The 27,016-nt window shown below is 43.7% G+C and overlaps 1 protein-coding gene across 6 annotated transcripts in view; it reads left to right on the forward strand.

The window, feature by feature from the left end:
- Window positions 1-7,683: 7,683 nt before the first annotated feature.
- The window catches only part of DENND1A (DENN domain containing 1A), a 546,843-nt gene continuing 527,510 nt past the window's right edge, over window positions 7,684-27,016 (forward strand). For 5 of the 6 annotated variants that reach the window (XM_023217180.1, XM_023217183.1, XM_023217187.1 and 2 more), the window contains exon 1: window positions 7,684-7,933. In XM_023217180.1, coding sequence (XP_023072948.1) covers window positions 7,917-7,933 — 17 coding nt within the window. In that variant the 5' untranslated portion in view covers window positions 7,684-7,916. The remainder of the gene's footprint in view (window positions 7,934-27,016) is intronic. The other variant, XM_023217182.2, reaches the window with a different exon arrangement.

The following is a 27,016-nucleotide window of genomic DNA, read 5'->3' on the forward strand; positions in this document are numbered from 1 at the left end:
CTTTCTGTTGTAAATTGCCCAGTCTCGGACATGTCTTTATCAGCAGTATGAGAACAGCCTAATGCAACAGTATTATTAACAATAATAAAATAATGAACATCTACCCAGAGAACAGGTGAGTGTCTGGGCTGGGATTACTAATCACAAATGAGGAAAGGCTCAGGTACTCATACTTAGTTCTCAAAAGGAGATAATGATTCTTACCTTATCTCATACACAAAAAAATTTACTCAAAATGGAAATACCTAAATGTAAGAGTTAAAATGATAAAATCTCTTAGGAGAAAAGGAAGAGACTTTATGACATTGGATTTGGCAGTGATTTCTTGAATATGACACCAAAGGCATCAGCAACAAAAGAAAAAATAAGCTGAACTATATCAAAATTAAATGGCTTTCTGCACCAAAGAACACTATCAATAGAGTGAAAAACCAATACACTGAATTGGAGAAAATATTACAAATCATATATCTAATAAGGAATTAACATCCAAAATGTATCAATAACTCCTACAACTTAACAACAAAAAACCCAATCTGATTGCAAAATGGGCGAAAGACTTGAATAGACATTTCCCCACAGAAGGTACACAAGTGGACAACAAGCACACAAAACGATGCTCAAATCACTAATCATTAGAGAAATGCAAATTAAAACCACAGTGAGATACCACCTCACACCCATTAGGATAGCTATTAGGAAAAAAGAAAAAAGAAACTCCAAACCCCAAAATAACAAGTGTTGGTGAGGAAGTAGAGAAATTGAAACCCTGGTGCACGGCTGATGGAAATGTAAAATGGGGCAACTGCTATGGAAAACAGTAGAATAGTTCCTTGGAAAATTTGAAAAGAATTGCCACATGATCCAGCAATTGCACTTATGAGTACTATCCAAAAGAACTGAAAGCAGGGTCTTGAAGAGATATTTCTACACCCACGTTCATAGCAGCTTTATTCACAAGAGCCAAAAGGCAGAAACAACCCAAGTGTCCATTGGCAGATGAATGGAGAAACACAGCGCCATATACACATACCATCAACTACTATTCCTTAAAAAGGGGCCGGGCGCGGTGGCTCATGCCTGTAATCCCAGCACTTTGGGAGGCCGAGGTGGGCGGATCACGAGGTCAGGAGATGGAGACCATCCTGGCTAACATGGTGAAACCCCGTCTCTACTAAAAATACAAAAAAAAATAGCTGGGCATGGTGGCGGGTGCCTGTAGTCCCAGCTACTCAGGAGGCTGAGGCAGGAGAATGGCATGAACTCGGGAGGTGGAGCTTGCAGTGAGCTGAGATGGTGCCACTGCACTACAGCCTGGGCGACAGAGCAAGACCCCATCTCAAAAAAAAAAAAAAAAAAAAAAGAAAGGAAATTCTGACATACACTTCAACTTGAATGGACATTGAAGATATAATGCTAAGTGAAATAAGCCAGTCACAAACAAATAATGTACGATTCCACTTATACGAGGTCATGAGAGTGGTCAAATTCACAGGCAGACAGAAACTAGAATAGTGGTTGCCAGGGATAAAGTGGAGGGGAACGGAGGATGGGAGGGGGAGTTTTTGTGCTGTTTAATGGATACAAAGCTTCAATTTGGGAAGATGAAAAAAGTTCTGGATGGTGGTGATGGATGTATAACAATGTGAATGTACTTAATGCCATTGAAATGTACACTTTATTTATTTATTTATTTTTTTGAGACGGAGTCTGGCTCTGTCGCCCAGGCTGGAGCGCAGTGGCCGGATCTCAGCTCACTGCAAGCTCCCCCTCCCCAGGTTCAGGCCATTCTCCTGCCTCAGCCTCCCCAGTAGCTGGGACTACAGGCGCCCGCCACCTCGTCCGGCTAGTTTTTTGTATTTTTTGGTAGAGACGGGGTTTCTCCGTGTTAGCCAGGATGGTCTCGATCTCCTGACCTCGTGATCCACCCGTCTTGGCCTCCCAAAGTGCTGGGATTACAGGCTGGAGCCACTGCGCCCGGCCGAAATGTACACTTTAAAACTGGTTACAGTGGTCAACTTTCTGTTATGCACATTTTACCACAATTTTTAAAAATGTATAAAAAATAGAAGGTGAGCAAATGCACCAGCTGAATATACTAAGTTCAAATTTAAGCAAGCACTTCCCAAATCTTGTTCTGTGGCTTATTATTCTTGAGGAATGTGCCTCAGAATCAGGGTTTTGTGGTTGTTTAGTTATTTTTTCAAAAAATATTTACTGGTCACTGTCTGCATGCTAGGCTCTGTACTAGATTTTGAGAACTAGGTATGGACAAACCTGATGTGGTTCCTGTCTTTATCAATTGGACAATTTAGCAGAATAATATTCCCATTCATTGAAAATCAAATATAGAGCAATAACCTTACATTCTTCATTTTATTTTATCTTTGTAAGGTGGGTATTATTATCCTCTTATTAAAGAAGAGGAAACCAAGGCTCAGAAAATGTAAATAACATTCTCCAAGTTCACTCAACTAGCAACCTGGGTCCATCTGGCTCCAGAGTCACAATAACCAAAAGGAGAAAACAATCCAGGCTGGGCGCAGTGGCTCACGCCTGTAATCCCAGCACTTTGGGAGGCCGAGGCAGGCGGATCACGAGGTCAAGAGATTGAGATCATCCTGGCCAACATGGTGAAATCCTGTCTCTACTAAAAATGCAAAAATTGGCCGGGCGCGGTGGCTCAAGCCTGTAATCCCAGCACTTTGGGAGGCCGAGAGGGGTGGATCACGAGGTCAGGAGATTGAGACCATCCTGGCTAACACGGTGAAACCCCGTCTCTACTAAAAAATACAAAAAAAAAAAAAAAAGCTAGCCAGGTGAGGTGGCGGGCGCCTGTAGTCCCAGCTACACGGGAGGCTGAGGCAGGAGAATCACGTGAACCCGGGAAGCGGAGCTTGCAGCAGTGAGCTGAGATCCGGCCACTGCATTCCAGCCTGGGCGACAGAGCGAGACTTCATCTCAAAAAAAAAATGCAAAAATTAGCTGGGTGTGGTGGTACACGCCTGTTGTTCCAGCTACTCGTGAGACTGAGGCACGAGAATCGCTTGAACCCGGTAGGCAGAGGCTGCAGTGAGCCGAGATCACACCACTGCACTCCAGCCTGGTGACAGAGCTAGACTCAAAAAAAAAAAAAAAAAAAAAGTAAACAATTCAAATGTCCATCAGCTAAAACCACTTAAATGTACACAATTTAATGTATCAGGAACAACAGACCACTGAATCCTGACACACAGATCATTTGTTCTGCCATTTCACACTGTATGATTGGGGGCCAACAGAGCTCCCTGGGGTTGCTGTTTTCCCCTCGATAAACACAGCTCCCTAAAATTCCAAGCAGAAAAAACAAACAGGTACAAAAGAGCAAGAGCAAGCTTGGAAACTGAGGAGCATCAAAGTGTCAATGCAGGTGGTATCACCTCTACGGTTGGACTTTTATCTGCTAGATCTGCTTAGCCTATTTTGACAACAGTCGAGAAGGCAAAGTTCCTAAATCCTTTCTTTTCACCGGAAGGTTTACATTCCAACAATTGATTATGGGACGTACTTGGCACAGAGGTCTCATTTCATTTGAATGACATCAGCTTCACGTAGGTTTAAAGGAATTATAAAATCAGTAAGCCACTGAATTATAGAACTTTAGAACCCAAAAGGACTTTGGAAGGAGGTCACCTGGCCTGATTCTCTTATTTTGGTTAAATCTGTGGCTTGCTCAAAATCAAATAGCCAAGCATGGCTGAGCCTGCTGGGTGTCCTGCAATATCTATCCTCCACTACTTTCCTGGAAATGCCATTCCCTTCCCTCTACTTTTTAGCTGTGGACACTATTGTCTGGTTGTCTGAAATAAAGGCTGTATTTTCTAGTGAGGTGTGGTTGCATGACTAATTTCTGGCCAGTGGGATGTAAATAGAAGTGGTGTGAGTAATTCCTGGGAAGTACACTTAAAGGTCAGGGTTTGACATGGGCAGATCCTTCTATCTTCCTGCAGGCTGGGCTGCAGATTGGATAGCAAGAGTTTAAGCAGCCATCCTGGACTATGAGGTGGAAGTTCTATTTGCAGAATCGGAGAGCAATAAGATAGAATTCTGGGTCTCCGTTAATTATAGGATTGTCACACCAGCCCCGGAATGTTAATCGCCAGACTTTACGTGAAAAAGAAATAAAATTCTATTTTTTTCAACAATTTTTATTTCATTTCTCTATCGTTTACAGTTGAATTGAATTCTAACTGATACAGAATGTGAACAAACAAGTTGGGCTGAGAATTCAGGTCTTCTGAATCCAAGCACGGTACTCTTTATTATTATGTTAATCACTTTTACAAAATATATTTATTTATTTCAGAGATGGGGCCCCGCTATGTTGCCCAGGCTGGAGTGCAGTGGCTATTCACGGGCATGACCATAGTGTGCCGCAGCCTTGAACTCCTAGGCTCAGTCTTAAACTCCTGGGCTCAGCCTCCTGAGTAGCTGGGACTACATGAACAAGCCACGGAGCTGGCGTACCTTATTACTTTTTTTTTTTTTGAGACGGAGTCTCGCTCTGTCACCCAGGCTGGAGTGCAGTGGCGCAATCTCAGCTCACTGCAAGCTCCACCTCCTGGGTTCACGCCATTCTCCTGCCTCAGCCTCCCCGGCAGCTGGGACTACAGGCGCCTGCCACCATGCCCGGGTAATTTTTTGTAATTTTTTTTAGTAGAGACAGGGTTTCATCATGTTAGCCAGGATGGTCTGGATCTCCTGAGCTCGTGATCCACCCACGTCGGCCTCCCAAAGTGCTGGGATTACAGGCGTGAGCCACCACGCCTGGCCTTTTTTTTTTCTTTTGAGACAGTCTCGCGCTGTTGCTCAGGCTGGAGTGCAGTGGCATGATCTTGGCTTACTACAGCTTCTGCCTCCTGGATTCAAGTGATTCTCCTGCCTCAGCCTCTTGAATAGCTGGGACCACAGGTGCCTGCCACCACACCTGGCTAATTGTTTTGTATTTTTAGTAGAGATGGGTTTTCACCGTATTGGTTGTCAGGCTGGTCTTGAACTCCTTCCTCAAGTGATCCACTCACCTTGGCCTTCCAAAGTGCTGGGATTGCAGGTGTGAGCCACCATGCCTGGCCACTGGTTACCTTATTAATTTTAATAATGAAAGCCAAACTGTGCTAAGTGTTTTATATATAATAGTTACTTATAATTTTTGAGTCCTTAATATGTGATAGGCACTGTTTAAATACTTTATAAATGTCACTAACTCATTTAATCCTCATGTCAACTCACTAAAATAGGTCTATTATTATCATCATTTCCATTTTACAGACGGAGAACCTGAGACACACAGAGAAGGAATAATTCACCCAAGGTCACATATTTAGTAAGAGGTAGAGCTGAGATTTAAACCCTGGCAGTCTGGTTCTAGAGCCTGTGCTCTTTGCTCCTATGTTGCACTCACTCTTATGATGGAAGCTTCTCATCACCCTCTATACTAAGGAGGAAACTGAAATATACACTTGTCTAATCATTTGCATAAAATCTACCAGTCAATGCTGAAGCCAGAATTAGAAGATTTCTCAGTCCCAGTCCAGTGCTCTCTCCTCAGACCACCCTGCTGTCTCTGAGGCCACCTGAGCAGACACATAATCTCCACCTTCTACCTCCCTCTCCAACACACACACACACACACACACACGCACACGCACACACACACACGCCACCCAGCAGGCACCCAGACATTTTTGTGGCCAGGATGGCTACAACCTCCTTTGAAAAGCAGCCAGCTTTGCCCTCCACCAATAACTTTGTCTTATTTATAGTCTCCTGCTCAGAGCTTTTGAACTGGCTGCCCATTCCAGGGAAGATCTTGATAACAACTGTTCCTTGGAGAGGTTTCACAGGTGAATAAACACCACAGAGCTCCTGCCTGTCTAGCAGAGCTTTGCTCCTGGGGGTGTTTACAAGTCGGTATTGGTGTCTGGGTGCATAAGACTTTAAATTCAAAATGACAGTTTGGACATTTTCACTTTTTTTTTGGTTTTAATTTTAAAAAGTTTACCCTTTGACTCCAACAACCTCAAGGTACAGGCAAAAGGGAGAAACTACCTTTATTCAGAAGGTGACTCCAGCAGAAATCTTTTTTTTTTTTTTTTTTTTTGAGACGGAATCTTGCGCTGTTGCCCAGGCTGGAGTGCAGTGGCCGGATCTCGGCTCACTGCAAGCTCCGCCTCTCGGGTTCACGCCATTCTCCTGCCTCAGTCTCCCGAGTAGCTGGGACTACAGGCGCCCGGTAGTGTTTTTGTATTTTTTAGTAGAGACGGGGTTTCACCGTGTTAGCCAGGATGGCCTCGATCTTCTGACCTCCTGATCCGCCCGTCTCGGCCACCCAAAGTGCTGGGATTACAGGCTTGAGCCACCGCGCCCAGCCAGAAGAAATCTTCTACGACTTATCTTATTGCTTTCTTTGCTCCTAGCCTGGCCAGGAGCTAGGACGCAGGACTAGTTACACAGCGGCTATGGGGTGGGGGTAGGGTGAGGAGGCACTCCATGCATTTATAAGAACTGAAATGGCAGAAGCGATTAATAGCTTCAGGACAGAAAATTGAAAAAAGGAAAAAAAAAAAGCCTAATATTAAAAGTGTCTTTGGACTTGTGGAAGGTGCCACTTTAAAGCATGACTGTGTCACATGTCTGGAATTATTCAGTCTGGACACTAATCTTGGCTTCATTCGCTACTAGTTATGTGACCTTGGGAATGTGGCTCAGTTTCCTCTTTGTAAATTAGGGAGATGAACACAGGATCATTGTGAGGATTGGCACTAATGATGTACGGAAATACTGTGTCTGATTCAGAAAGGGCACTCACCCGCTCATTAAAGGGTGGCTAATGGTAGCTTTCGTTATTGCTTCCTTTATGATCCCTCTGGGCCTAGAGGGGATGAAATTGAGGTGTTCATGGAAGTGAATCCCAAGGCGGGGAGCGGGGTAGGTAGCAGGTTGGTGATCTCGGCTCTCAAATCCTTTCATCTGCACTGAGTTAATCTCTATCAGGGACTTTTGTGGTAAAAGGAGGCTTCGATGTTGGAGTCCCCAAAACGGCTGATAAAGGGAGACAGAGGTCCTCAAGGGGAGGGCAGAGCTGAGTCATCACATGGGTCCACGAAGCCCCCAAGTGGCTTTCCTGTAGGTATGTGGGGTCTCCTTCAAGCTCTAAGGGGAAGGGAAGAGGAAAGGCCTTCAGATGGGGAAGTGGACGGTGTGATGCAGAAGAGGTTCTGCACGGAACTTACTGGAAAAGTGCGGGATGTTAAAGGGAAAACGTGTTATCATGGAGGCCTGGGCGGGAGACATTAGCTGTCCGTTAGAAGGGTTGGGTGGGAGGCCTCCAAGGGGAGGATGGGTGGTGGTTTCCTCGGGAGGGCTAGGGGTCTCCATGAGAGGATTAGGGTCTCTTCAGGGCGGCTGTGAGTGGAGGTTTCCAGCGGGACGCAGTGGGGTGGACACGTGTAAGAGCCTGCACAGGAACGCCACAGTCCTCCGGGGCCCGCGCCCGGGGAGACGTGCGGGTGACCGCGCTCCTGCCCCGCCCCCGCCGGCCACGGCCCCGCCCCCGCGAGCGGACTACACTTCCCAGCAGCCCCCGCGGGCAGCGGCGGCGGCAGCGCGGGCGGGAGGGGCGGCGGTGAGAGGCGGTGGGGGCGGCGCGCGCCGGGCACGCGCGCCGGCGACCATGGCGTTCGCCGGGCTGGAGCGAGTACATTAACCCCTGGAGGCGGCGGCGGCGGCGAGGGAGCGAGCCTCGAGCGGGCGGGCCCCAGCCTGAGGGAAGGGAGGAAGGGGCGGGGAGAGCGCCAGAGGGAGGCCGGTCGGCCGCGGGCGGGCGGGCAGCGCAGCGCCGAGCGAGGCCCGCGGGCCCATGAGGAGGCCCGGGGACCATGGGCTCCAGGATCAAGTGAGTGCGGCCGGGCCGGGCGGAGCCGGGCCGGGCGCGGGGCGGCGAGGCCGGGCCAGGGCTGCAGGCCGCGGGCCGCGCGGGGGACTTGTTGCCGGGACTGGAGGGGCGCCCCGCGTGCCGGCGTCACTCGGGGAGGGGGACGGTTGCCATGACGATCCAGGAAGGCGCGGGGGCGGGGTGCGCGCGGGGTGGCAGGGCGCCGGGGGCCAGGTGTCCCCTCCTCACCTGGGGGCCGGAACAGCTGAGATTACTGGGCGGCCCCCTCCCCGGGTTTACGGGGAGCCCCTGAAAATGGCCCTTCAACTGTGGGGAGGGGGAGTGGGAAAGCCCCGGAAGCACCTCCCCAAACGGGCATGTTTGGGGCGCCCCTGAGAGTTGGCAGGTCCGGAGAGGTTGCAGCCTGGCCGCTTGAGGCCTGCGGCCCCGCAGTAGTCGCGTGAGGTTCTTAGAGGGAGGGGTCACACTCATGGACCTAAGGTGTGGATGGCCGGGGAGGAAGGCCTGTCTCTCTCCTAGTTCCCCCCCCTTATCTGTGAAAATCTCCACACGGCAAGGGCCAAAGGGTGTGAAGGAGGATACCTCGGTGTTGTAACCAAACACCTGCTCTTGATAATCGTTGGAAAGGCTTTGTAACTCAATCGGGCGAATTCCCCCACTCATTCATTCACCTGGAGGGTTGGCTTTCCGGTGGAGGGTTAGCTTTCCGGGAAATTGTTGATACATGTAACTTCAGAATCCACTGAAACATTGTTGCCCTCTTCGTAGACTTAGAAGTTGACTTTGGAAAGTGCAGCTCTTAAGCGGTCCAATTTGGGTGTGTGGCTTTGGACTCTATCTCCCCTCCCAGGCAGGTCCTCTTGTGGCCTCTCCCTTCCTTTGCCCCAGAACTGGAGATGTTTTATCTCTTAATTACTAACAAATGTTCGCTTTTTCCTCTGTGACTAATAGAATTGTTTAAGGGCATTAAAAAGTAAAGTTGACAGCATAGGCTTTTCTATAAAACAACTTTCCTAGAACACTTTAAACCCTCTTACGGGAAAGTCTGTGGAATGTGTTTATTTCAGCATTTTGTGAATTGTACTAGGGAAGCTGGAAAGGAGAAGGCCCTTAAGGGCGAAATCTAATAATTATTCAAACATTGCATCTCATGTCCAGGTGATGCCCGTGCAGTGTGACCCTTGCCCAGCCTTGCAGTCCCCGTGTGGTTAGGCTTCCCATTTACAAAATATGTATGAGATGCGCTGCAGCAGCCTTGAGACATCTGCTGAATGAAACTAGAAAAGTTTGCTTATGGCAATGAAAGTGGAAGAGTCGCATGAACACTCTGTTAAATCTTTATTTTTGTGGAAATGAGAAAAAAGTTAGAAGCATTCTCCAAACAAGAGCTTGAGAGGCTTGGGAGGTAAAAAGATGTCATTTGTGAACCATTGGGATTAAAGAGGCACTCAAGTTTAGCTCCTACTTCCAAGTAAGAGTTGTAAACTTGGATTTCAATAGCACTTAGAAACACTTTCCAGAAGCCATCTTAGAGTTGCAGAGTATGCGTGAGGACACTTACCCTTCTTGTTACAGAAAAGTTCAGAAACTTGCCTGACATGAGGCGGTGAGTGTCAGAACCAGTATTAAAATCCAGCAAGTAAAAGTTGGGATGGCTAGCCGTCAAATCTCTGTTGCTCTCCAAGGTAGCAGGTTGACAAATAACATTTCTCAAATGTGTTTTGTGGAACCCATCGCTAATTCTGAGCACTTGGACAAGGGAGTTTACTAAGGCGTGGAATTGTATTAATCGTGAAATGAGTATGAAGAATAGCCTTATTGATCTTGGAACTAGACTACTCTGTGATAAAAACTTAGGCTTGGGAAATATGTTAGTTTGTGGTGAAACTGAAACAGAATATGAAGAGAGAAGTTATGAAAAGTAGTTGTGATTTATAGTGACTGTTGATTATGCAACTTCTGCCTGTGGCTCAGAATGGGGATGGACAGGAAATTACCCACTTAAGTGCTTCTCTAGTTGTTGGAGAAGACGGAGCTTTGGTTACTACTGGCTGGCTATTCCCTCCTGGCAGGGCATTCACGGTGTTCTCCTGGCTGTGGTGAAATCTAAGTGTGCAGGTTCCATTGAATAGGACAGTCTTGGAGGTAGGGGCAAGGGGGAGGGGTTCCCTTTGTTTTCTCTTGCTTATCTCTGATGCAACAAGTCAGTTGACTAGGTGGAATCAGATCTAGGTTCAAATTCCAGCTCTTTTTAATGCTAATTATGAAACTTCACACAGACTGCCTTTTCAACCTCAGTTTCCCTGAGGTAAAATGGGGAGGAATGTGTCCAGGTTGTAGGGTTATTATGAGCAATGAACACAGTATCAATATAAATGCTAGGTCCATGTTAAAAACTCAGTAATTGTTAGTTTTTTTTTCTTTTTTTTTCACCTTCTGTATCAAAGGACTAAGAACATTACTGTATATTAGAAATGTCAGAGAAAGGTATGTTTAAGGTAATGGAGAAGAAAATTTTAATGACCAAGGAATTAGGCTGTTAACATGCAGAGTAGGGCTTAACATTGTCTCATTATTAAAAAATAAAAGTCGATTAAAAACAATATTGTGTGTAATTGTGAAGCTGGTGTCTGTTGTGTGATCAGTGATAAAGCACGTGAGTTGCTAGGCAGAGGTGTTGAGATTTAGTGTTTGATCAGACTTCTCTTTCAAGTTTAAGCCTGGTTGAACACAACCTCTGTCAGGTACCATGGAAATCCTTAATGTGAACCATTTCATGAAACCCTCACTACTGTCCAGTGGTGGCGATGCTGTTTATTAACCACATTTTTCAAATGAGAGAATGAGAGTTTATAGGCCTAAGATCAGATGCCATCCCCTGGAAGCCTGCCTTGATGCCAGTTTCCTGTTGCCACCCCCACCCACTCCTGTTCCAGTCTAGGCCAGGTGCCCTTCATCCATGTTTCTGTGGTCCCTTGTGTTTATCACAGACACGGTACTGAATCTCGTTTCTTGTCTGTCTCCTTTACCGTGCTGGACATAAACTTCTTGAGAGCAAGGACTGTCTTATTTATCTTTTGAGTTCCCTGTGTCAGACTCAATGCCTGGCACGTGGTTGTTTGAGAAGAGTTCATGGAATGCATTTAAGAAATGCATTAGGATCTACATTAAGATTCTAATTAAGACTGAGTTCTCTGAGTTGAGTGTACATCGAGTTAAAAAAAGTTTAAACCCTTGAGGAAGAAAAGTTTTATATTTTATAAATTTTTAAGGCAAATTATACTGGTTTAGGCAGGCATTTCCTTTTACTAGAGTATTTAGGTTTTTTTTTTTTTTTTTTTTTTTTTTGAGACGGAGTTTCACTTTTGTTGCCCAGGCTGGATGGAGTGCAATGGCACGATCTCAGCTCACTGCAACCTCCACTCCCCGGTTCAAGCCATTCTCCTGCCTCAGCTTCCCTAGTAGTTGGGATTACAGGCATGAGACATCATGCCTAGCTAATTTTCTATTTTTAGTAGAGACAGGGTTTCTCCCATGTTGGTCAGGCTGGTCTCGAACTCCCAGCCTAAGGTGATCTGCCCGCCTTGGCGTCCCAAAGTCCTGGGATTACAGGTGTGAGCCACCACGCCCAGCCTCATGTTTATTTTAATAAAGGAACATTGTCTTGCCTCAAATCAACATCTAATGGACAAAAACAGAGGTCATCAGTATGCAGGTCGCACCCTGGAAACCTAAATCTTAAACCTCTGTACACATTTACCTAGAAGAATAAAAGGAGCAGTGGTAACTGGCAATTTTTGACAGGTATGTTTAAATCTTATTTGGTGTTTGAATGATCCCAGTGGACTGGAATGTGGTTAATATGATGCAATTTAACTGATAATGCAGACACACAGCAGGAAACTATGCAGCAGTTTAATATTACTTGTGGTGACATCCTAGAAATTGCTTCCAGGCACCAAGTGCAGGAAGTGGGCTGTAAGTAATCGAAGGAAGTTTTCTAAGTGAGTTTGAAGAAACCTGACATTTATGGACTCAGAGAAAAGCATACTCTAAGATTTGGAGGCATGGGAACAGGGCAGGGCAACTAATTTGGCCTTGTGGTGGTGATTATTCTATATTAGCCTGTATACCTGTCTTCTGTCCCTGTCAAACTGTGACCTCTGTGAGATTAGTGACCAAGAAATTTATCCATTTATTCATCCACTTACCTACTTTAGAACTAAGACTATTAAGCACATATTGAACAATAAATATTAGCCATTATTATCATAATTAGTGGCAATACTGTGCCTGGCAGTGTGCTAAGTACTAGGGACACAAAGATGAACAAATATTTTTCTTTGAGGCTTTCTAAAGTAGTGGACAGAAATGTAAAACAGAAACAGTCCCTTCCAGACTCCCTCCCCACCAAAACAAAACAAAAACAACCCAAGTATAATACAGTGTAGTTAATTGCAATGGTGGAGATGCGACTGGTGATGAATAGGTGAGTAAGTGAAGGAGAGACTGTCTTCTGGGGAGGAGGGAGGGTCAGGAAAGGAAGGCTTCACCAAGGAGATCATGTTTCAGCTGAGAAATGGGTAGGGGTGGTTAGCAGAGGGAGTAGAGGCAGTAGGGATGCTGGGGGTATCAGCAGAGGGAGCAGTACGTATGAGGACATGGCATATTAGGGAAATAAAAATATTACCATTTATTAGACACTTGAATGCCAGGAATTGTGTTAGATATTGGGAATTACGATGGTGAATAATAGATTCACTCCTAATGGTGCATACAGTCTTGTGGACCTGACATTAAAAAACCAGGTACATTCACATAAAGCTATGTGGACGTTCTATAAAGAAAGCACACGAGATGCCTCTGAGGGAAAATGATGGGAGTGACTGTCCTATTTTAGAGAGAGTGGCGAGGGAAGGCTCACCGTGGAGATGACATTTGAGCTGAGACTTAAAGGATGAGGAGGTATTAGTCATCTAAAGAGACTAGGCAAGACGTTTTATTCCAGGCAAAGGATAGAGCATACACAAAGGCCTTGAGGCAAGAAAACCCTAGGCATTTTTCAGGAATGGACAGAAGGCCAGTGGGTTTGAATAGTGACGGGGGGCAGAGAGGCTTGTGGTGAGGTCAGAGGGAGAGAGACTGGGCAGGGCAGGGCCTTGTAGGTTGTGGTAATCTGAAAACTGTTTAAGATATGAAGTTTTATAGTATGTGAATCTTATATAACATAATATTTATTATTATATATATATATATATAACATAATAACTATAATATTTACTTTTTTTGAGACAGTTTCACTCTGTCACCCAGGCGGAGTGCAGTGGTGCGATCTCAGCTCACTGCAACCTCCATCTCCCAGGTTCAGGTGATTCTTATGCCTCAGCCTCCCAAGTAGCTGGGATTGTAGGTGCCTGCCACCATGCCTGACTAGTTTTTGTATTTTTAGTTTCACCACGTTGGCCAGGCTAGTCTCAAACTCCTGATGATCTGTCTGCCTTAGCCTCCCAAACTGCTGGGATTACAGGCATGAGCCACTTTGCCCGGCCCTAAAATTTACTTTTTAAAGTGGTTTTAAGGATATTCACAAGGGTGACTGATTACCACTAATTCCAGAACTTTTTCATCACCGCACAAAGAAACCCCATACCTGTTAGATACCACTCATTCCCCCAAACCCTTCAGTCCTAGGCAATCACTAATCTACTTGCTATAGATTTGCCTATTATGGGCATTTCATATGTTAATAAACAGAATAATATGTAACCCTTCATGCATGGCTTCTTTCACTTAACATAATGATTTCAAGATTTATCCATGTTGGAGCGTGTATGAGTGTTTCATTACTTTTTACTGCTGAATAATATTTCATTGTATGGACATACCACATTTTACTCATCCATTTGTCAGTTGTTAGGTATTTGGGTGGTTTCCCCTTTTCACCATTATGAATGATGTTGCTATGAACATTTTGTGTGGGCATACGTTTTTATTTCTCTCGGGTATATACTTAGGAGTGGAACTGCTGGATCGTATGGTAACTCTGCGTAACCTTTTGAGAAACTGTTAAAATTGTTTTCTAAAGCAGCTGTACCCCTTTGTGTAAAGTGGTATTTTATTGTGGTTTTGATTTGGCCCAAATGAGTTACATAGAAAAGATCAGAGTAGATGGAGATAGGTTTCTCAGAAGAGGTTGGAACTTGAACTGAAAGAAAGAGGAGATTTGGAGAATGGAGGGGGATTACCAAAGGAAGACGAGTGGAAGTTATATGACTTGAAAGTGAGGATAAATCCATCTCATTTCAAGAACAGAGGAGCAGTCTTGGCTTATGATAGCTCTGCTCCAGTTTGTTTTGACTGTTCTTTAAAGGATCCCCTTGCCAAAATGCACAAGAAGGTTGCTTTTTCTTGAGGCCTGTTATATAGCACAACCAATGTATCTCTGTGCTTTGTGATGAGACCAAGAATTGGAATGTGACTTCCTTTCCAGGCTGCCTTCCTCTAATGCCTCTTCCCCCTCATCCCTTTCTCCGCCACAGCGCTATCCTCCCAGTCCCCAAAGGAGAATGTAGAAAGACTTGGAGTGGTGGAGTAACAGTCTCTTTGAAGACCAAGCTCTCCATCATTGGTGCTCAGAGTCAGCCACTTGAATTTTCATGACTTTTCTGGAAAACATGTTGGTGCTACTCCCTCACTCTTCTTTTAGCCATTGTAGTCAACTTAGAGGGGATTGTACAGCAGATAGGAAGGTTGAAACAGAAGGTAAGACCTGGAGTATTGCTCTAGGAAAGTATGTTTGCATTCAGTTATTAAATCTGTGTAAGTTCCTGGCTGGAGTTCAGTTTGCAGTTGCAAAGGTCCAGCCTTTTTCCTGGCCCTAGGGAGAACTAATCTCTGGGTTCGTAACATCCTTTTTGCTTAAAAGGGCTTTGTGGGGACATGGAAAGATAAACAAGGAAGAAAAATAAACAAAATGAAGTTGTTTTGTTCTCTACTTTGATTGGAATCCATGCCCATTCTTTCCAAGTATTCAGGACTTGAAAAGTAGCCAAATAAAGTAAGAAGAGATATGTTAAAATACATATATGTTCCCATAGAAAAGAGAGGTGACATTCCAAAAATTCATTTGTAAGTTGGTTATGGCATTTAGAATGTGTTTCCCTCTTCGAGATACTGTTATGTACAAATCAGTAACTGTTGAGGGCAAGGTCATTCCAGATATAGGAATGTGTATGCACTGTGTATGCAAAAGTCATGGGGAGTTAAAAGGTAAAGCTGAAATACAGGATATAAGGATAGGCCAGGCGCGGTGGCTCAAGCCTGTAATCCCAGCACTTTGGGAGGCCGAGACGGGGTGGATCACGAGGTCAGGAGATCGAGACCATCCTGATCTACACGGTGAAACCCCTTCTCTACTAAAAATACAAAAAACTAGCCGGGTGAGATGGCGGGCGCCTGTAGTCCCAGCTACTCGGGAGGCTGAGGCAGGAGAATGGCGTGAACCCGGGAGGCGGAGCTTGTAGTGAGCTGAGATCGCGCCACTGCACTCCAGCCTGGGCGACAGAGCCAGACTCCGTCTCAAAAAAAAAAGGATATAAGGATAAAGATTATAGGAGAAGAAGTTGATGAAGTAGGCATGTGCCAGTGGGATATGATGTCATTGAAGGGCTGAACTGGGGATGTAATATGATCAGATTTGGGTTTTTAGGTAGATTACCCTGGCAGCAGAAGTGTAGAGCAGTGATATCTCTGGCTTGTACAAGATGACACATTGGAATGTGAGAATAATATGCTAGAAATTGTATTTATTTTTATATCAACCTTCAAAGTTTGTTTTAGTATTTTTTAATGTATGTATGAGTATAGTAAGGCATTATTATAATTTATGGATATTTATCAGATGTCTGCTCACTTTTTTACTGATAGGAAGAATGCCTGGAAAAAAATGGGAGGCCACTGGATTGTGGAACTGTGTAATAGTTTTTACTGCCGAAGATCAAGGTCCAGAGCAAGGTTTTGGCAGTGTAAAGAAAAGGAATGATGGGCCGGGTGTGGTGGCTCATACCTGTAATGCCAGCACTTTGGGAGGCCAAGGAGGGTCCAGGCTTGAGTCCACGGCTCGAGTCCAGGAATTTGAGACCAGCATGGGCAACATGATGAAACTCTATCTCTACAAAAAAATACAACAATTAGCCAGGTGTGGTGGCATGTATCTGTGGTCCCAGCTACTTGGGAGGCTGAGGTGGGAGGATCACTTGAGTTCCCACAGAGGTCAGGAGACAGAGGTTGCAGTGAGCCAAGATCACGCCACTGCATTCCAGCCTGGGTGACAGAGTGAGACCCTGTCTCAAAAAAAAAAAAAAAAAAAAAAGGATGGCTTTGACAGATAAGTAGAAATGACAAGACTTGGTGACAAATTACATGTAAGAGGCAAAAGAAGAATCAAAGATGACTTGCCAAGGTTAGCAGAGTTATGTTACAAATGGAGTATTTGTAAGGTGAGGACTAGTTATATAATGTTTGCTGTTCTGAGGAAAAGTGAAAAGTTATAATTGGGATAAGGCATTTTAGTCTGCAGTGAGAAAGGAAGGAATCTTTGAGGGATCTATAGTGAATGTGTGTGCTTTATTAAATAAGTAAGACTTGAAGTGGGCTGGACTAAATTGCTGAAGGCAAATCTGTTCATGGTAGATTTAGAGAGGTAGGGAGAAAAACCACCTTTCAAAAGGTGAATTCAAATTCACTTTAGCCACAGGAAAGGTTTGAGGGTGTTGCATTGATCTCGCCTAGGCTGTATGAATAAATGGAAGGAAGGAAACCCATCTAGAGAAGATGCTGTCTGACTCCATGCAGGCAGTTCTTGAACTCCAGGGTGTGAGGGGAGCCAGAGGTATGTGAGCATTGGAGTTTTGAGTCCCTAGAACTATAAATTATCTCTCTGAGTTCTAAATTTCTGAGCTTCAGGTTAAAAAAAAAATATGGAAGGAAGCTAATAAATTCACCTACAAGGTTGTTGTCATAATTGAAAGAGATCTTGTGCCTAGTTCGCAGTGGAGATATGACTGCTTAGTAAATGGCAGCTATCATTAATATTGCTTGGAGAGTAGAAAATATGATTGTCTGAACAACCTGGAGTTAAAAAACAAGTTAAAAGACAGCAAGTATATTCCTTTTTATAGTATTACAGTTTTTTTTTTGTTTTGTTTTTAAAAACCAAGGTTTTTGCTTCCTTTCAGTAAGAATGTTAGGATGACGTGTAGTGTATTTCACTGAATTTATTTGAAAGATTGAGATGCTGATATATACAAAGCGCTATTGCTCTTGCTGGTTGGGAAGAAAGGAAGCCTATAGTCTACTAAGACAGATAAGATGAACATGCAAACAATTAGAATTATAACATTTAAGAACACTTATGCCCCCAGCCAGGTCCGGTGGCTCACGCCTGTAATCTCAGCACTTTGGAGGCTGAAGCAGTCAGATCATTTGAGGTCAGGAGTTCGAGATCAGTTGGGCCAACATGGCGAAACCCCATCTCTACTTAAAAAAAAAAAAAAATTACAAAAATTAGCTGGGCATGGTGGTGCATGCCTGTAGTCCCAGCTACTTGGGAGGCTGAGGTGTGAGAACTGCTTGAACCTGGGAGGGTGAGGTTGCAGTGAGCTGAAACTGCGCCACTGCACTCTAGCTTGGGCAACAGAGCAAGACCCTGTCTTGAAGTAAAAAACAAACAAAACCACTTAATGTTCCCTTTATCATACATATCGGAAATCTATTCCGTTTTATAAAATATTTATACAAATAATTTATATTTATCTCTGTTTAACTGGTACTACTTTTCAGTCTTTTTAACATTTTTTTTTCTTTTTTTTTGAGATGGAGTCTCGCTCTGTCACCCAGGCTGGAGTGCAGTGGCGCGATCTCAGCTCACTGCAACCTCTGCCTCCCGGATTCAGGCAATTCTCCTGCCTCAGCCTCCCGAGTAGCTGGGATTACAGGCATGTGCCACCACGCCTGGCTAAATTTTTTGTATTTTTAGTAGAGACGGGGTTTCACCATATTGGCCAGGCTGGTCTCCAACTGTTGACCTTGTGATCCACCCACCTCGACCTTCTGAAGTGCTGGGATTACAGGCGTGAGCCACTGTGTCGGGCCAAGGACTGCTGCTCAGTCTTTTTAAAGTGATTTTTTTTTTTCCTTTGTGATGGAGCCTTGCTCTTGTTGCCCAGGCTGGAGTGCAGTGGCACGATCTTGGCTCACTGCAATTTCTACCTCCTGGGTTCAAGCTTCCTCTGCTTCAGCCTCCTGAGTAGCTGGGATTACAGGCACCTGCCACCATGCCCGGCTAATTTTTCATACTTTTAGTACAGACGAGTTTTGCAGGTTGGCCAGGCTGCTCTCAAACTCCTGACCGCAGATTACTCCTGGCGGGTAATCTGCCCGCCTTGGCCTCCCAAAGTGCTGGGATTATAGGCTTGAGCCACTGTGCCTGGCCTTAAAGTGATTTTTTATTCCTTTTTTTCTTGGTAGTTGAACCTATTTTTAAACTTTATTTTGGAAAATTTTAAACATCTATGAAAGTGGAATAGTATAATGAGCCCCCAAATTCCCATCAACCAGTTTCAACACTTATTTTATGTTTTACCTAGTTTTATTTATAGATGACTGACTGTAACTCCCTCCCTTGCTCTCCAGTCCTGGATTATTTTGAAGCAAATCCCAGATGTTGTCATATCATCTTTTTTTTTTTTTTTTTTTTTTTTTTTAAGACAGAGTCTCACTTTGTTGCCCAGGCTGGAGTGCAGTGGTGCAGTCTTGGCACACTGCAACCTCCACCTCCCAGGTTCAAGTGATTCTCGTGCCTCAGCCTCCCCAGTAGCTGGGATTACAGGTGTGCGCCACCATGCCTGGCTAATTTTTGTATTTTTAGTAGAGATGGTATTTCACCATTTTGGCCAGGCTGCTCTCAAACACCTGACCTCAAGTGATCTGCCCGCCTCTACCTCCCAAAGTGCTGGGATTACAGGTGTGAGCCACACCATTCCAGGCCCCAGATAGCATATCATTCTTAAATACTTCCATATGTGTCTCAAAAAGGTAGATTTTCTTTTTAAAAAATATAACATTCTCACACCTAAAAAGTTAACCAAAAAAATTTAATTTTTTTTTTTTTTTTTTTTAGTTGAAGTTGTACTTTGTAGCCCAGGCTGGAGTGCAGTGGTGTGATCTCAGCTCACTGCAACCTCTGCCTCCTGGGTTCAAGCGAGTCTCCTGCCTCAACCTCCCCAGTAGCTGGGATTACAGGTGTGCACCACCATGCCCAGCTAATTTTTGTATTTTTAATAGAGACAGGGTTTCACCATGTTGGTCAGGCTGGTTTCAAACTCCTGACCCCAAGCAATCCACCTGCCTAGGCCTCTCAGAGTGCTGGGATTACAGGCATGAGCCACTGCCCCTGGTCAAAAAATTTTAATGTTGTTAAATATCCAGTCAGTGCTCAAAGTTTTTCAGTTATATCAAATTTAAAAAAAACAGTGGATTCGTTTGAATCAGCGAAGTTCATACATTGCAATTGGTTGATATTTGCTGTCTTTTTCCCCCATGCTGTTGATTTTTTGAAGAAGTAGATTATTTGTTCTATATGATTTCTGTTGCATCCTTAAGGTTTAATGTATTCCTCTGTCCCCTTTATTTCCTACATATTGGTAGTTGGATTAAATGACTTGATGAGATTCAAGTTCACTTTCTTGGCAAGAATATTTTAAAAGTGGTGATAGGTACTTCCATCAGGAGGTACATTATGTCTGATTATCTGTCTTTGATCTGTTCATTAATTAGAGGTTATAAAATGGTGATATTTTGTTTCTATTACTTCTTCTTCATACTAGCTGGGATACTTGTAAAAAGAAACCTTGTCCATATCAACCATTTGGTTGCTCTGAGATACAGTTCATATAGGAAAGGCAGGGTAAATGCTTGATTTTATTAATTTTTTAAACATTTTCCAAAGGTAACTGATTTTTGAGAGAGGGGAGTGTCACTTTAAATGGATGTATTTACTTATTTGCTATATTTCAATCTGCTATAGTTATTGCCCTCACTCATTTTTAATTAGTCTTTGTCCAGTGGGAATTTCTTTTCTTTTCTTTCTTTCTTTTTTTTTTTTTTTGAGACAGAGTCTCTCTCTGTCGCCCAGGCTGGAGTGCAGTGGCGTGATCTCGTCTCACTGCAAGCTCGTCCTCCTGGGTTCACACCATTCTCCTGCCTCAGCCTCCCCAGTAGCTGGAACTACAGGCGCCTGCCACCACGCCTGACTAATTTTTTGTATTTTTAGTAGAGACAGGGTTTCACCGTGTTAGCCACGATGGTCTCGATCTCCTGACCTCGTGATCTGCCTGCCTTGGCCTCCCGAAGTGCTGAAATTACAGGTGTGAGCCATAAGCACCTGGCCTGTCCAGTGGGAATTTCAAGTGAACTCTGAAGTCCTTTCGACAGGATCCCAGTAGTTTCTTTTCTTTCTTTTTATTTATTTTTTTTGAGACAGAGTCTCATCCTGTCGACCAGGCTGGAGTGCAGTGGCACCATCTCTGCTCACTGCAAGCTCCGCCTCCCAGGTTCACTCCATTCTCCTGCCTCAGCCTCCCAAGTAGCAGGGACTACAGGGGCCCGCCACCATGCCTGGCTAATTTTTTTTGTATTTTTAGTAGAGACGGGGTTTCACCGTGTTAGCCAGGATGGTCTTGATCTCCTGACCTCGTGATGTGCCCGCCTCAGCCTCCCAAAGTGCTGGGATTACAGGCATAAGCCACTGCGCCCGGCCAGGATCCCAGTAGTTTCTAATAGCTCCCTTGCCTTTTTGTATGACAAGGTGTTCCAGGCTCATCTTCTGTGTTTCCTGCTCCAGACCCAGTGTTTCTCTAAGGAGTCCTGGTTCCTTTTGGTGGGAAATAGTATTAGAAATCACAGCCTGGGATTTAGGATGGGATTTAGGACTTTTGGAGATGGGGTGGGTTTGCTACCAGGTCAGTCATAATTTCTAGGATTCTCCAGGGGTCAGAATTTGGAAATATGTGTGTGTATTTTTAAAGGTAAATTGCATTATGTGTTCATATTGCTTTTTCCAGTTCTAGACTATAGCAGTTTTATTTAACCTCATCACCTTTACGTTGGAATCTCCCATACATATAGAAAAGTCTTGATTTCCAACAACACCAACACCATTACTCTTTTGCTTTATCCCCACAGTACTTAGACAGCTCAACAGCAGCACCAACATTACCATCAACAATGTGATTACTGAAAATAGTTATGTTTTTGGCTTTTTAAAACTTGGCAGTTCTTTTGGTCCTTAGGATATATTTCACTAGGACTGTAGTCAAATTACTGTTTTAAAGTCAGTAGAATTAGTTTTTTTCTCTGTGGTTATGTCACCAACACAATACAAAGTTAGGTTTTTTTTTTTGTTATTGTTGTTTTGTTTTTTGAGACAGGGTCTTGCTCTGTCGCCCGGGCTGGAGTGCAGTGGCATGATTTCGGCTCACTGCAATCTCCGCCTCCTGTGTTTGAGTGATTCTCCTGCCTCAGTCTCTTGAGTACCTGGGACTACAGGTAACTGCCACCACGCCCAGCTAATGTTTGTATTTTTAGTAGAGACAGGGTTTCACTTTTTTGGCCAGGCTGGTCTCCTGACCTCAAGTGATCTGCCCACTTTGGCCTCCCAAAGTGCTGGGATTATAGTCAGGAGCCACCGTGCCCAGCCCATAGTTAGGTTTTTATAATTTTTTCTTTTAATCTGTTGGAATTATTGTTTAAAAATAATTTGATTTTTAAGACAATTACTTAAAATATTTATATTGTTTCAAAGCCAAAGCTACAAAACAGGCATATTCACAAGTCTAACTTTTATCCCTGCCTACTGCTGTGTTCCTTCCCTATCATAGGTACCGAGTTTGATTTTAGATTTTCATTTGTCTTTTTATTAAAACAAAAAAAGCAACTGGGCATAGTGGCTCACGCCTTTAATCCCAGCACTCTGGGTGGCCGAGGCGGGCAGAGCACCTGAGGTTGGGAGTTCGAGACCAGCCTGACCAACATGGAGTAACCCCATCTCTACTACAAACACAAAAATTAGCCAGGTGTGGTGGCACATGCCTGTTAATCCCAGCTACTTGGGAGGCTGAGGCAGGAGAATTGCTTGAACCCTAGAGGCGGAGGTTGCGGTGAGCCAAGATTGTGCCATTGCACTCTAGCCTGGGCAACAAGAGTAAAAATCTGTCTCAAAAAATAATAATAATAAAAATAAATAAATAAAAAAAGACAAATACATAGATATATTCACATCTCCTCTTGCCAGGCCCTCAGATAAGTGATAGCATTTCTCCCCTTAACTTTTCTCATTTTATAATATATCCTGTAAAGAGGTCTCTCCTGGGAAAATATAGGGAACATAGGGATCTTCCTCATTTCTCTGTAGGACAGCAATAGTACTCCATTGGATGGATGGACTATGGTTTGTTCAGCCCGTGTCATGCTGATGGGCATTTAGGTTGCTTCTAGTCTTTTATTATTACAAATGGTGCAGTAATGAATAGTCTTGTGTATGCACCTTTTTGTGTTTTTACCATTATACCATTGCAATAGATTTTTCTGAGTGGAATTTGGGTCAAAGGGTAATTTTGTATGTAATTTTGCTAGATATTGTCAAATACTCCTCCATAGAGATTGTGCCAATTCATATTCCCACACATGAGAATGCTTGTTGTCATACAGCTTCATCAGGAAAGTGTGTTTGTCAAACTTTAAAAATTATTTTTATCAGTTACAAATGCATGCAAAATTACAAACATATATAGTAATGAATCAAATACTTCATAAGAGCCTGTGATAAGCAACAGTCCTCTTCCCTATTCTTCCCCAGTCCCACTCTTTGGAGACAAACTCTTATTAACTGACCCCATTTTTAGTTTTTCTGGTGGTAACTCATAACCATAGATAAATCTCTCTCTGTTAATTAACTTTAGACAGTATCTGTTGACTCCTTGAAATGAAAGATAAGTAACTTTATCGTACTTCTCTCTTCTACTCATCTGATCTTTTATCTATTTTGTATTACTTTAATTTTTATAATGGTTATTAACTTAAACCTCTTTAAGATTCCATTAACCCTCAACACGCTTTTGATTTCACACTTTGTAAGGGGAAGGGTATTACCCTAGCTCTTCCTTCTACCTTCTGAAAGCTATGCTTTTACATTTATATGGTCACTTAAATTTTGATCCATGACCAGAATCAAGTCTTCCATGATTTGTCTTTAGGTTAATTATAAAAGTGGAATGCTCTTATGAATATTTAAATACAAGTATTTAACTCCACTAGACCGGGTAGGGTACTAAAACAACATTTTCATCCCATTTGAAGGAGAATGTTAACATCAGGGTCACAGTCCATTCAGAATTGAAAATTATGCTAAATGTCTGTGGCATCATATATATGGATAAGTTTACATTTATTTGTACAAAACAGCAAATTATTTGTACACTAGCCCTGTAGAGAGAGCAGCCCAGGAGATCATACAAGTGCTTTCATCCTCATGTTGGCAGGATGGGAACCTCTGCTTTGTAGCCTTTGTGGGGGCGTTGGCCTGGGTGCTAGCTTTTGGCCAGCAGAACCTGGCACCTGATGATGTCATAATCAGCATGGCTCCTGAGCTTGGGACTGAGGTTAAGATGGTTTGGATGTTCGTCGCCTCCAAATCCCACGTGGAAATGTGATTCCCAGTATTGGAGGTGGGGCCTGGTGGGAGGTGATTGGATCGTGGGCGTGGTCTCTCATGAATGGCTTGGCATCATCCCCTTGGTGATGACTGAGTTCTTGCTCTAGTAGTTCATGATCTGGTTGTTTAAAAGAGTGTGGCTCCTCCCCCTCCCTCCCTTGTTTCACTATGTGACACGCTGGCTCCCTGTCACCTTCAGCCATGATTATAAACTTCCTGAGGCATCTGCAGAAGCAGATGCCAGCACTGTGAGCCTACAGAACTATGAGCCAATTAAACCTCTTGTCTTTATTAATGACCCAGTCTCAGGTATTTCATTATAGCAACGGCAGGAACAGACAAACACAGGTGCCCTTCAAGACCTTGAGCTTGACAAAGGCCTTGATGGTCTTCATTTTGTTGGCCTGGGTCTTTTGACCCTTCTTGTGTTTCTTGGCAAAGTGTATGATCCTTAAGAACTAAGGTTCTACCCACTTAAAGGGTATCTTTATGATCAGGGCCTATCGATGCCATTTCCATGCCATTTTGAAACTGGTTATGTGTGGTGTGGTTTTTGGACTTGACCATGTCTGCACTGCTGCCTCCAGTGCAGAAAGTACCTGAGACTGGAAAATAAAGGTCCGTATCTGGATTTCAATTTTTTTTTTTTTTTTTTAGATGGAGTCTTGCTCTGTCGCCCAGGCTTGAGTGCAGTGGCCGGATCTCAGCTCACTGCAAGCTCCGCCTCCCGGGTTCACGCCATTCTCCTGCCTCAGCCTCCTGAGTAGCTGGGACTACAGGCGCCCGCCACCTAGCCCAGCTAGTTTTTTGTATTTTTTAGTAGAGACGAGGTTTCACCGTGTTCGCCAGGATGGTCTCGATCTCCTGACCTCGTGATCCGCCCGTCTCGGCCTCCCAAAGTGCTGGGATTACAGGCTTGAGCCACCACACCTGGCCGATTTCGATTTTTTTAAAGCAGTATCCTTTCTCTTCTTCTCCCTCTTCCAGAGTTTCTTAAGTCTTTTTTTCCGTCTTGCATTATTTGCTTTTATTGTATCCTTAATTTTTTCCACACTTGAAATTATACTTGCAGTTTTATCCAGGCTTCCCTGTACCCCGATGGTTCCCTCCCACCTTCCTGTTAAATCCTTATAAAATCAGCTCTATTGTTCTAACCCTGGAATATCCCCTCATCACTTTTCAAGGTTGATTTGATTATTTGCTGGCCGTGTGATCATTTTGCTTTAATTTGTTTGCTGGAGTACATATTCAGGTTCTTATAGGAGACAGCCACAGTGGCACCCTTGCAGAAAGAGTGCATAGAAAGTAAACTGTGAGTTCTTGCACATCTGAAAAATGTCTGCTTTCTCACAGGGGCCGAGTAGTTTGTATGGGGGTGGAGTTCTAGATTGACAAAATTTCCTGCTGAACTTTGAAGAATTTTTTTTTTAAGCTCTCTTCTGTCTGGCTTCCTCTGACACTGCTCTGGAAGGGAAGGAGGATGTTCTTCCTTGCTTTTGCAAAGTTGGGGTGTACATTCAGGTTCCCTACTCTGCTTCCGTTGACATCCAAGTTGAAGGATTCTGTTACCACACTGTAGGGTGGGAGTTCTGGCTCCCTAGTAGGCCTCCAGGGAAACCTCCCTGGCTGAGTCGGGTAATGCCTTATTCTTGCTCCCACTGGGGACTCAACAGACACCACGGGGTAGAGGGGAGTGGTCTTATCCCGTTTCATCACTGGGAGGTAATGAAAATCCTTAGTCTCTGGTAGGTCTTCTTGACACCATCTGAGTGGATATGGAAGGGAAGTCTTGTTACTGCCAGGATTTGGGGGGGCGGTGGGCGTGGAAGTCCAGGGTCTCCACTGAAACCACATTGATGGGGTTATTGTTACTGCCTGGTGGGGGATGATGCAATCCCCAGCTCCCTCCTTAGCTTTCTGTAGCACTACTCTGGCAGGGGTGGGCTGGATGGGGTTCCTCATCACAGCCCAGAAACCTAGGCTTTCTCCTTGTCCTTTGTGGGTTTGGGTGAGGGTGGGATGACAGGGTTTTCTGTGGTGTTTGGTGAGTATTTTCTTAAAAGTTTTCTGACTTACTCGCTCTCCTTTTTGGTCCTTTGGCTACAGAAAGCTGGCTTTTGTTCGAGCATTTTTGGGTATGCATCAATTGGTATTTCCAGGTTGCTGACTTTTGTGGCTCCAACAATGTAATATATGAGGCAAGGAAAAACCCAGGGAACTCATCTCTGCTCACTCCTTGGATCCTGAGGTCACTAGCTGTTCTGCTTCTCTCTCTGCCTTTCAGAATCATCTTATGTTTGTCTTATATGTAATGTGCAGAGTTTTTTGTTATTTCTAATATAGATTTTCTTCTGCTATTACACATATTTTTAAATTTAAATTTTTTACAGTTGTATTATTTACATGCAGTAAAAAAGTATGCAGATTTTTAAGGATACCACTTGATTAATTTTTAATGGTTATATACTCATGTAATCACCATCCAGATCAAGGTACAGGGTATCTCCAGCATAGTATAAGGCTCTGCATTCCCCTTCCAGTCAATACCTATTAAAAAATAATCACTATTCTGGTTTCTATCACTGTAGCAATTTTGCCCATTCTTGAACTTCATATAAATGGAATCTTGCAGTATATACTCATGGGTCTGGCTTCTTCTGCTCTACATCGTGTTGGTTGAACTCATCTGTGTTGTTGTACCTAACTGTAGTTCATTGTTTTTCATTGCTGCGTAGTACTCCATTATGCCAATATGCCTCTATTTATCCATTGTATTATCAATAGGTATTTAAGTTGGTTCCCGTTTTTGGCTATTATGAATAAAGTTGTTACAAATATTCTTATAGATATCGTACAGTTAACAAAAATGTTCATTTCTGTTAGATTTATACCCAGGATTGGAATTGCTTGTTCAAAATTTATACATATGTTTAGCTTTAGTAGATGCTGACGGTTTTCTAAATTGTGTGCCAATTCATACCTCATCAGCTATATATGACAGTTCTACTTGTTTCGTATCCAACACTTTATATTGTTAGTCTTTTAGCCATATTATTAGCCATTAATGTCATGTTTTTGTAGCTCATTGTGATTTTAATCTGTATTTTCCTGATGACTGACTGCTCATGTTAAGCACCTTTTCATATGCTTTTTGGCCATTTGGATATCTTCTTTTGTGAGATACCTATTCAGGTCTTTTCCTGTTTTTCACTGTGTTGTCTGTTCTTTTCTTACAGATTGGTAGGCATTCTTTATATTACTGAATGTGAGTACTTTGTGAGGCATAAGTATTACAAAGATCTTTCTGCAGTCTG

The sequence above is a fragment of the Piliocolobus tephrosceles genome, chromosome 14 (assembly GCF_002776525.5).
Source record: "Piliocolobus tephrosceles isolate RC106 chromosome 14, ASM277652v3, whole genome shotgun sequence".
In the NCBI taxonomy this organism is placed as follows: domain Eukaryota; kingdom Metazoa; phylum Chordata; class Mammalia; order Primates; family Cercopithecidae; genus Piliocolobus; species Piliocolobus tephrosceles.